The following is a 12,487-nucleotide window of genomic DNA, read 5'->3' as shown; positions in this document are numbered from 1 at the left end:
GTGATAATTAAACCCAAAAGATGTTATTAGGTCACCTAGAGAGAGTGTATACAGAGAAAAGAGTAGAGGTCCCAGGACAGAGCCCTGGGGAACCCCCACAGAGAGATCAATAGAGGAGGAGGAGGTGTTTGCAGAAGAGACACTGAAAGTACGATGGGAGAGGTAGGATGAGATCCAGGATAGAGCTTTGTTCCGAATGCCAAGAGTATGGAGAATGTGAAGGAGAAGAGGGTGGTCCACGGTGTCAAATGCTGCAGAGAGGTCGAGTAATATGAGCAGAGTGTAATGACCTCTGTCTTTGGCAGCATGGAGGTCGTCGGTTATTTTAGTGAGGGCTGTTTCCGTGGAGTGAGCAGTGCGGAAGCCAGATTGTAGAGGGTCTAGGAGAGAATAGGTGTTGAGAAAATGGAGCAAGCGAGCGAATACAAGACGTTCAAGGAGTTTAGAGGCAAAAGGCAGGCGGGAGACAGGCCGATAGTTAGAAAGACAGGTAGGGTCAAGCTTGCTGTTTTTGAGTAATGGTATGACTGTTGCATGTTTGAAGGAGGATGAAAAGGTTCCAGAGCAGAGGGAGGAGTTAAAAATGTGCGTGAGCTTAGGGATTATAGTAGGAGCAAGAGGTTTTAGGAGGTGGGAGGGAATGGGGTCAAGATGGCAAGTGGTAGAGGGAGAAGAGGCGATCAACAGCGACACATCCTCCTCTGAGACAGTGGAAAAAGAGTCAAGGAAGGCAGGAGGAGAGTTAGGAAGAGGTGTAGGATGGGAGGAGGAACAGACGGGATGTTCTGACGTATGGATTCCACCTTTTCCTTAAAATAGTCAGCAAAGTCCTGAGCGGAGATGGAGGAAGGAGAGGCAGCTGAGGGTGGTTTGAGTAGAGTATCAAAGACAGAGAACAGTCAGGCATCTTTATTGATGATCTGTATGTAGCAGACTGCCCCATGCAGCTCTCAGCTTCAGCCGCACATTCCTCCGTGCTGTCCCTTTGCCAGGTACTGCCCTCCTCAATTGGAGTGGGATCCCCTCTCCCTTTAGGGAGATCACCCCTGTGTCAGGTCCCTGGACACAGTGTGGCCTAGACAGGCTTGATTAGAATACTCGTGCCACTAGTTACAGCACTAGGGTCACGAAACTAACTTGCAATCCCTGTGCAACAACTGCAACCACTGCTTTTCAACCACTCTTAACTGACAGTGTTGTGCCCTATATACCTCAGGGGGCAGGCACATCTCTGATGGCACTATCCAGGGACTCAGAGCATGTAGCCACTCCCATCCATACACAGGGCACCTCACCAGGGTGTGAGGGAAAACCTCCATAACTACTGCTGGCAGGCCTGTACTTACCAGGGCTTACTGCCAACAGGGAAGATGTCTGCAGTCCATTATTATGCATGGCTGCACCCGACTTGCACCCTCTCTATCCACCTTTAAGACCCACCTTAAGACACATTTGCTTAAAGAAGCATATGAATAGCACTGTGGATAATCCTGGACACATGATACATAAAGCTTGGCCCCCTGCAGATGCACTTACTAGAATTCCCTCCTACTGTCTCTATACGTTCTCCCTACCTACCAATTAGATTGTAAGCTCCTCGGAGCAGGGACTCCTCTTCCTTAATGTTACTCTTATGTCTGAGAGTAAACAACACTGTATGGTGCTCTAGCACAGACCTGACCATTTGTTGGGTAATTTACATATTAGGACATAAATCCATATCCTTGAAGTGTCCCACGTTTTAAATGAACCCTCTATTCATGTCACACCATTTCCATTGCATCAATAAGCTGGAAGAGCAACATCTCTTGATTGATGAATACTCACACTTGCTTGTGTCCAGTCTCATACATTGAATAGGATTTCTATGGTGTAAAAGGAGAAAATCATTCACTGTTTGTAGAAGGGTCTTCTGTGGGTCTTTTCTTCCATGGATGTGTGCTGCCTGTTCTCCAGAATATTCACAGGTTCGACAGGGAGAGATGGAGCACTACAGGAAAAAACTGCTAGAGAGTGTGTTCCCAATAAAGAGGTTTATTGGATCAGAGCATAGTACACAAAAAATGAGCCATAGGGCCCCCACCAACGCGTTTCGAGCTTCCGCTCTTTCTCAAGGTGCATACCCTTGGCAAATCCCCTTACCTGATATAGGTTCATTTTCCCGCCTTTCCTCGCCACTAACCCGTCGCTCAGTAGCGTCACGAGAAGCGCGCCATGTTGCCATGACGCACCACGAGTCGCGCCGTCGCGCTGGGTAGAGTGGTGACGTCAGCGCGTCTACGAACCGCAACAACAACTTTATTAATGTTATGTAACAGACAATGATAAAAAAACTTAAAATAACTTTATTGAATACTTCAGATGTGAACAGTATACATTGTCTTTGTTCTCAACGAAGTGTATACCTGGAAAAAATATATTAAAAACAACAGTAATAAATATAAAAAAATCCTAATTAGTAAATGATGTTTATTCTTAGGATACCGTGATAACGTGATTGGTGAAAAAAACTGGCGCTAATTAAGTGCTAGTGATCACTTAAATTACAGTGAATATATATAACTCATAAAAAGTGATATCAAAGAAAATCGTGACTCAAATAGTGCAAAGGTGAAAGTATAATATAAGTTGCAACCCCCTGCTCAGACCCTCTGGAAGGGACTGTCTTGACTGGTCCCAGAAGATCAAACGATATTTTCTCAACCCAGGGGGAGCATGTGGGAGAAAACACAACAAAAAAACACACTAAGTGCAGACTGGAATGTACAGGTGTGAGATGATTGTGATGCTTGGCCTCTAAGTGCTGCCTACTCACAGGATGTAGGTAGGATGTGTATAGTGGCGTGATCAGTAGAATCTGGTGGGTCCCTCTGAGTAAACACAGGAGGTGGCTGGAACTGGGGTATCATTAGCAGGTGTACATGGAAAGATAAAAACAGACCTCCATGGTGCAGATCAATGGTATACAAAAAACTTTATGAAAGGATATAAAATGTGCACTCACAATATTTAAAAGCAAAATAAGCGTTTTTCACTATATAAGTGATGGGAGGGTAGGGATGGTTGCCTCAGCTCACCGCACCGCCGATATCCTGGATAGTTCTCCTCCGCAGGCTCCCTGCTACACCCAGGCAGTGTGGGGATCTCCAGCTGCGGTCTCTCCGGTGCGTCGCGTCACTTCCGGTCTGCACGATCAGCTCCGTCGCGTCACTTCCGGTTCGGCGGTTGATTGGCAGTTCGCGGGCACCAATCCTCTCACCTCCTGGGCGGGTCCACTCGGGAGGGTAGGGATGGTTGCCTCAGCTCACCGCACCGCCGATATCCTGGATAGTTCTCCTCCGCAGGCTCCCTGCTACACCCAGGCAGTGTGGGGATCTCCAGCTGCGGTCTCTCCGGTGCGTCGCGTCACTTCCGGTCTGCACGATCAGCTCCGTCGCGTCACTTCCGGTTCGGCGGTTGATTGGCAGTTCGCGGGCACCAATCCTCTCACCTCCTGGGCGGGTCCACTCTACGCGTTTCGCCAATGGAATGGCTGGCTTCGTCAGGAGTATGGACCCCCCCCTTCCAGTGTTGCTTTATATACCCTATACAATTGCTAGTTTAATTAACCTCTGCAGTACTGGTATGAAGTCTATAGACATGGTTAGATGTATTCACAAATTCATGCTAAAAAACGGGGTTAGAGTGGGGAGATTTGAAATACCTCTCCAGTCAATTGATAATCCTTTTGATTAATTAATAAGTAAATTTCGGCTGTAGGTAGTGGGGGGAGAAAAACGAATAAACAAAAAGTGGCAAAAATGTATCGGCTAAAAAATAAGCTTAATAAAAGATCTATAAATAATCTATAAAAATACTATAAAAATACAATTCGTTATAATAAAGTTCAGTAAAGTAGGTAAATTGAGTAATCAAGGGAATGCCAAGGGACTAACGTACATGCCAATAGAATTCGTTAAACAACACTGGCGTGGAGGAGATAGGAATACAGAGCTTATCAAAAGAGAGTCCTTTTGGATACACAAATTGAGATCACTCCATCCCAGAGGATTAAACATGGAGATAGATGTGGCCCCCTTCCTGAAATAAAAAGCCTCTCTAAAATAAAATCCTTGCATTAATTTTAGTGGTTTTATATGTTTTTTATATATATATTTTTTTATATGCTTTTAAGGACTGTCTCTTTCCTTATATTGTCATTGTTTACACTGCCATAATCGTATACGTTATTATAGCATTTGTGATTGTCACATGTATTCTAATATGGATTCCTTTCCTCTCTATTCATCTCCGCCCTCCATAGGTTAATCAGGAACCTCCGTTTCCATATGCGTCGTTTATAGACTTTGTTAGTATATTATATATTCCTTTTTGAGTGTCATGTAAGAGGTGTCTGTCCATAAGGTCTAGTTCAGAATAGATTAAAGTCTTTTTGGAAATATTATATAAAAACTAATAGTACCTAACATGAATTTTAGTGATGTACATGCTGCTACTGCACTGTCCCTTTAACTAAGAACCATGCTGGAACATGTTTTTAGGGATGTATTCACATCCTCATTACTCAATTTACCTACTTTACTGAACTTTATTATAACGAATTGTATTTTTATAGTATTTTTATAGATTATTTATAGATCTTTTATTAAGCTTATTTTTTAGCCGATACATTTTTGCCACTTTTTGTTTATTCGTTTTTCTCCCCCCACTACCTACAGCCGAAATTTACTTATTAATTAATCAAAAGGATTATCAATTGACTGGAGAGGTATTTCAAATCTCCCCACTCTAACCCCGTTTTTTAGCATGAATTTGTGAATACATCTAACCATGTCTATAGACTTCATACCAGTACTGCAGAGGTTAATTAAACTAGCAATTGTATAGGGTATATAAAGCAACACTGGAAGGGGGGGTCCATACTCCTGACGAAGCCAGCCATTCCATTGGCGAAACGCGTAGAGTGGACCCGCCCAGGAGGTGAGAGGATTGGTGCCCGCGAACTGCCAATCAACCGCCGAACCGGAAGTGACGCGACGGAGCTGATCGTGCAGACCGGAAGTGACGCGACGCACCGGAGAGACCGCAGCTGGAGATCCCCACACTGCCTGGGTGTAGCAGGGAGCCTGCGGAGGAGAACTATCCAGGATATCGGCGGTGCGGTGAGCTGAGGCAACCATCCCTACCCTCCCGAGTGGACCCGCCCAGGAGGTGAGAGGATTGGTGCCCGCGAACTGCCAATCAACCGCCGAACCGGAAGTGACGCGACGGAGCTGATCGTGCAGACCGGAAGTGACGCGACGCACCGGAGAGACCGCAGCTGGAGATCCCCACACTGCCTGGGTGTAGCAGGGAGCCTGCGGAGGAGAACTATCCAGGATATCGGCGGTGCGGTGAGCTGAGGCAACCATCCCTACCCTCCCATCACTTATATAGTGAAAAACGCTTATTTTGCTTTTAAATATTGTGAGTGCACATTTTATATCCTTTCATAAAGTTTTTTGTATACCATTGATCTGCACCATGGAGGTCTGTTTTTATCTTTCCATGTACACCTGCTAATGATACCCCAGTTCCAGCCACCTCCTGTGTTTACTCAGAGGGACCCACCAGATTCTACTGATCACGCCACTATACACATCCTACCTACATCCTGTGAGTAGGCAGCACTTAGAGGCCAAGCATCACAATCATCTCACACCTGTACATTCCAGTCTGCACTTAGTGTGTTTTTTTGTTGTGTTTTCTCCCACATGCTCCCCCTGGGTTGAGAAAATATCGTTTGATCTTCTGGGACCAGTCAAGACAGTCCCTTCCAGAGGGTCTGAGCAGGGGGTTGCAACTTATATTATACTTTCACCTTTGCACTATTTGAGTCACGATTTTCTTTGATATCACTTTTTATGAGTTATATATATTCACTGTAATTTAAGTGATCACTAGCACTTAATTAGCGCCAGTTTTTTTCACCAATCACGTTATCACATTTACTTGTCTGTCTTTGGTGTTTTGGCTGCTTATTGCTAGTCTAAATATGGAGAATGCTAAAAGTAGTTTGAATGTCTTCGCGAAAAGATTACTAAGGAATGTTAATTTTAACAAAGAACTAGAGGACGAAATTATAGTAGATGAAAGTGTGGGACACCTTGTTGAGGTTGAATTTGTGAAACTAGAAAAACTCCTAGTGAAAGATACTAGAAAATGGTTAGATGTTGTATTCCTAGAAGAATATAAAAATTGCAATAGGATTCCTAGGGGTCTTAGGATTCCTATAGTTCCCTCCTTTGATTTAGAAGATAATGAGTTTCTTAAAACATGGAATGAGGTGCTAGACTTATGTTCTCAGACACTAATTGATCTCATTATTAAACAACAAAAAGCACACCTAAAGATATTAGGGAAGGAAATAGATGCCATACAGGATATTCTTACACCACTTATTAATACACCAGAGTTTATTGAAAAAGACACAGCACTTCAAAAGAAATTAAACACTTTGGAAAAGGAGGTAGAAACAACAAAAATGCGTAAATTTATACGAGATGAAGAAGACTATAATAAAGGGGAGCAACGTACATGGAAGAAAAATAGGACAAATAAGAGAACATGGGGACGAGGAATTCATTTTAGAAATGGATTTAGATCCCACTCTGAATTTAATAAAGTGTGTCGGTAGTGTATGTGTTGCGGGAGTTTGTTTTTCTATATACATTGGGGGCAACAGGCTAGACTTACTGGATAAAAGGGAACTCTTCTGGATTTTTACCCTAAACACGAGAATTCCGTTCGGTTTAAATTCAGAGTGGGATCTAAATCCATTTCTAAAATGAATGATCATAATCATAATTATTCAATTTTCATTGCATGGTACTTTTTGTAATGTTGGTAGACTTAGTCCAAAGAAAACACTGTTTAATCAATATCAATTAACATCTTATCCAATACTAAAATGAACATAATATATAAAATAATGTGTAAACAAATAAAGTATTGGTTAACAACATAAAACATTACGGTTCAAACATCTGGTGATTCTACATATACATGGATCACAGGGAATTCTGTATATGTGACTTCTATTTCATAGCTAAGTGGACTAGGCAGGTCATGGGGTATATAGCTCAGCAGTAATCTTTTGCAAATAATCTAAGATGATATTCTCATAGTTATATGCATGCATGCTCTATGTCTAATTCTATGCTTGTGGTTATCTGTAATCATTTTTAAGAGTCACATATAGGTATCCTAAGAATAAACATCATTAACTAATTAGGATTTTTTTATATTTATTACTGTTGTTTTTAATATATTTTTCCCAGGTATACACTTCGTTGAGAACGAAGACAATGTATACTGTTCACATCTGAAGTATTCAATAAAGTTATTTTAAGTTTTTTTATCATTGTCTGTTACATAACATTAATAAAGTTGTTGTTGCGGTTCGTAGACGCGCTGATGTCACCACTCTACCCAGCGCGACGGCGCGACTCGTGGTGCGTCATGGCAACATGGCGCGCTTCTCGTGACGCTACTGAGCGACGGGTTAGTGGCGAGGAAAGGCGGGAAAATGAACCTATATCAGGTAAGGGGATTTGCCAGAGGGTATGCACCTTGAGAAAGAGCGGAAGCTCGAAACGCGTTGGTGGGGGCCCTAGGGCTCATTTTTTGTGTACTATGCTCTGATCCAATAAACCTCTTTATTGGGAACACACTCTCTAGCAGTTTTTTCCTGTAGTGCTCCATTACTCTTATGTCTGAAGCACTTATTCCCATGACCTGTTATTTATATTATTTGTTATTTATATGATTACAACATGTATTACCCCTGTGGAGCGCTATGTATATTTATGGCGCTATATAATAAAGACATACAATACAATACATCCGTCTGCGAATCTCCACTGATAGAGTGCCCAATGTGGCACACTACAAATATGTCAAACGACTGATAATCAACCTGCAAAGAGCATATCAGTTAGCAGAAGGGACCACTACTAAGCTGGACCATAATAACAAACAAAAATACAAATGCAAGGTACGTTATCGGGAGCTCTTGCCTGGAGACAAGGTTCTTCTGAGAAATCTGGGAGTGCCAGGAAAACATAAACTGCTGACCGATGGAGAGATAGCCCATTTGAGGTGATTTCACAGCTACCTCGGATTCCGGTGTACTGAATAAAGGACTCTGAAGGACGGATAAAAGTTTGGCACCGGAACCATCTACTGCCTATTCCTCAAGTCAATGAGCCTGATCAATCAGATTCTTCTCCCAATGTGCAGGAGGTAATTGAAGATGAACCTATCGCTAGGCCAAGCGATCTCCTGCCTACTGCGTCTGGTACTGCTACTCAGATTCTAAATCCTGAAAGCCCAGTGTTCATCCCAAAGGGTGACAATAACAATGACATTCGCTTTATGAGAGGGCCGGGCTCAAGCCGCTGGAAACCTCTCCGACCAAGAAAATGAAGAAGAGCTTTCAGGATTAACAAACGTACCAGCTTTCAAATTGAGGAGAAGTCAAAGAACTATGCACCCCCCAAATAGAATGGCGTATGATTCAATATGGCAGCCCCACTATGAGAGTCATAGAGGATAGTACATGCACACTGCAAAATTATGCTGGAGGGGGGGGGGGGGTACTTATCTGCCGGTGCACAGGATCCAGGGAAGTCCAGACGTCCCAGTGGAGAACAGGGTAGAGAATGGAAGCAGGCACACGGTCTTATGCAAAAAGAGTATTTAATGTACCACCAAAAGGTCCAACGTTTCGGCAGGGAACTGCCTTTATCAAGGAGAGCAGCCCTCTCCTTGATAAAGGCAGTTCCCTGCCGAAACGTTGGACCTTTTGGTGGTACATTAAATACTCTTTTTGCATAAGACCGTGTGCCTGCTTCCATTCTCTACCCTGAGCCCCACTTTGAGACTCTGCAGATATCTAGGGACATGTTTGCTTCTATTATTATGGTCCTGACTGAGGTGTACAATGTCATGTAAGCAGTTCTATGTAAAGTTGTGTTACGCTGTATATTTTTCATTATATAAGTTATGTTATGAGCATGGTTGTGAATATGTTTTTCTCATGCGGGAACGATGAGGTCTTTTCCAGGGGGAGAGTGTAGCGGGGTACCCTCCCTTGCCTCCTCCCTGGCAGTGGTCCCATCGTGTGGGAGGGTTTAGTTAGCTGTGTCGGTCATGTTGTGGTTGGCGCAGCCTCATACATATGGACTTTGTGTAAGGCAGCGACCATCTTGAGGGTGGAGCTGCAGGAAGAGGAGGGCCTGTCATTCAGAATTTCCTCTGCAGATTGGAGGCGACGTGCTCAGTCCTGATGGAGCCGGCGAAGGGAGACGTATTATCCATGGAGCTAGTCAAGCCCCCTGACTAGGCCAGACCCATTCCCTGTAGGCCCCAGCTAGTTCCCCTACACCATAGTGGAGTATTGTAGGGCTGGCCAATAGTAAGGGACTTGCCCCTTTAGTGTGCGGACAATTCAGTGGAGCAGATTGAACCGCAGCGTAGGATTCTCCAGGCCGGATGGAATGGCCGCGTGGTGCTACCGGACGTAAGACGAGACAGGGATTGTGTCGGAGGCCCTGCATCGTGGGATCACGGATACAGCCTGTATGAATATACCCTGGTGTACTCGAGCACCCAGGAAGGTACCCAAGTGCACCAACACCACACAGGGAGGGTAGCGCTGCCCTCACATATATCTCTGGGAGGGATTGTTCTGCTGGACATTGGGTTGTAGGTTCCCAGGGCACCCTCAGTACTTTGGGGGACAATTACTGTAATTGTTACCTGCTGGTTGTTATTGTGTGTGTATACTGTATTGCAGAAGAGGCTATGGGACCATTGTAAATAGTGTTGCATATACTTTGTGTGGATTGTTGTTATTGGAGGTACACCATATAGGTATACTGGTTCCTGTGAGGGGCTATCCTGCCAACACAGGGATTCTCACGGGTGGAGGTGCTTTACCAACTACCCCAGGCTCCCCAAGTGTGGAGGCTCAGGCCTTTTGTAAGCCTAAAAGGTTAGCACCATAACACCTGTATCATTCAAATCTCCTTGATGAGGAGGGAAGGGGTGTTACATATAAAACAAAAAACGTCATAAAAATAATTTTACTATTATGCTTGAATCTTGAAATTTGATCAATGACACTGTTGTATTTGTTTTAACTTAGTAACATAGCACCCCAAGCAGCATTAGAAATCTCACATTGCTTAGATATATTAGATATTATACAGCTGCAGCGGCCGTTATTCTAAAACTTTGTGTCGCTGATTCCGTGTGCTCTACTGTACTCCACGCAGCATGAACGCGGCCAATCGCCCCAGGCACCCGAGCTTATCGCGGTTGCTTTGTTGAATTTCATGGATTCTGTTTCTTTGGGTGCAATGAAATTAATGAATTGCAATGTGTACAGTACTGTGCTACTGCGCTACTGTGTCAATTTAAAGTGTTTAAAAACCAGAACTCTACAATGCCATTTTCTGCACTCGCGTCTTAAGCGGTACGGTTGGAAAACATCACGCGCCATAACAGGGGTATTCCGAGCGGTGCATCGGGCGAAGTTTTAGAATAACGGCCGCTGGCTTTGATCAATTTTTTTTACTTTTTGTAAAAAAAAAAAATTAAAGCTAAGAAGGAGATTTCCCAGGGTATGATCATCACATTCTTAACTTCTAGGTGACTCTCAGGGTTAAGACATGTTTGTCGGCATTTTCCTTGATGGACTGGAGGATATTGACAATTATTCATTGGCTCTGCCCATGTTATTCTAAATGCTGGTATGAGTGTAGAAGAATATCAGCTTGACTTGAGGTCTACAGAGATGGGGGTTGGGGTCTACTTTAAAAACTAGGACTCTGTCTAAGTAATGCTACCTGGTATTGATGTTGGTTTGCTGTCTGCAATGAGGTACACAACTAAGCTGAGTTTGTGGTTTGTAAATAAATGCTATACCTACATAGAAGACAAGATACCATATATCAGAAAGAAATGAGTCTTGATCTAGAATTGTTTTTTTCTCTGATCTGGGAGAGGTTTTTCATGCCTGTTCTCTTTCTATCTGATGTAAGGATAATCCCATCTCCTCTGAGGACAGCAGCATTGGCTTGCGAGGTACCAAGCGCCTCAGCAAAAGCAATATCGACATCTCAGGAGTCCTTGACAATGAGGAACCAAGACAGCCGTTGCAGCGGAAACAGAGCGACTCGTCCACCTATGACTGCGATATGATAACACAGCATCATGCATTCTTGTCGAGGTGAATGTTAGACATGTAATGTTTTTGTACCGAGGTCTGTGTATTATTGGTTGAAACCAAAATGGGGGCAGTTAAGCCTTTTTTGTTTTTTTCTGCATATGATATGCTGGTCCCTAGATATCAAGTAAAGAGTTTCATACATCAAGAAAACCTCTATGGCATCAACATGTAATACATTTTATGTGTAAAAATTATTTTATTTATTTAAAGTCATCGCCAATTTCAAATCACTAACCATTTAGTATCGGAGCTCTATACACTGTAGTGCATTATATGTACTTGTAACACTTTTGTACTGGTGAGTAGAGACCTCAGGTAGGTATAAAGGATTCTCTCCCACCATGGTTGATGTGGCTTAAAAAAAATAGATCAACCTTGGAGCAAAGCCTTTTGGACTGTATTTTAGAAAGATATAAACAATATTCTGTAGAAATAGGAAGGGGTAGGCTTTCTAAAATCAATAAACAAACAAAAGCACTCCAAGATCCAAAGGTGAAATATATTCCTTAACGTTTCAGCTCCCAATGGAGCCTTTATCAAGAGCACCTTGATAAAGGCTCCATTGGGAGCCAAATTGTTGAGGAATACATTTCACCTTTGGATCTTGGAGTGCTTGTCCTGTTTTCCCATATCAGATATGCTGCCTTGCTGTCACCTGGACGGTCTGCACCTTATATACCACTTTTATCTACACATATGTGAGCACCTTGTTTTCTGGACTGTTATACGGTGTGTATATATATATATATATATATATATATATATATAAATATATATATATATATATATATATATATATATATATATACTGCATATATATATATATATATATATACATATATATATATATATATATATATATATATTAAGGTTATGGTGGGTAACAAAAGTGACAAAAACCCTCCACAGTAAAGCATAAAGCAACTGTAAATATTACTGTATGTTCATTTGCATGTCTTAGACAGGTCTGCAACCCTATCTTTCCCCATTATCGCCCAGCACACAGAGCTTCCACTGCAGCAAGGGATTCTTTTAGCTTTTAGACAGAGGCTGTGGTGAGATGCAAAGCCAGTAAACCCACTCACAGACATGTTTCAACCTTGATGGGTATCATCAGTGTGATAATGGGGAAAGATTGCAGACCTGTCTAAGACATGCAAATGAACATACAGTAATATTTACAGTTGCTTTATGCTTTACTGTGGAGGGTTT

General features: G+C 42.8%; 1 protein-coding gene across 3 annotated transcripts in view; it reads left to right on the top strand.

Annotated features, from left to right (window-relative positions):
* PITPNM3 (PITPNM family member 3) overlaps positions 1–12,487 on the top strand; it is a 462,376-nt gene that overhangs the window by 373,359 nt on the left and 76,530 nt on the right. For all 3 annotated transcript variants that reach the window (XM_075594415.1, XM_075594416.1, XM_075594417.1), the window contains one exon: positions 11,088–11,275. In XM_075594415.1, coding sequence (XP_075450530.1) covers positions 11,088–11,275 — 188 coding nt within the window. The remainder of the gene's footprint in view (positions 1–11,087; positions 11,276–12,487) is intronic.

This window comes from Ascaphus truei, chromosome 3, assembly GCF_040206685.1.
Source record: "Ascaphus truei isolate aAscTru1 chromosome 3, aAscTru1.hap1, whole genome shotgun sequence".
NCBI classification, from domain to species: Eukaryota; Metazoa; Chordata; class Amphibia; order Anura; family Ascaphidae; genus Ascaphus; species Ascaphus truei.
Note: the sequence above shows the minus strand (reverse complement) of the source record. Positions and strands in the feature narration are given on the sequence as shown.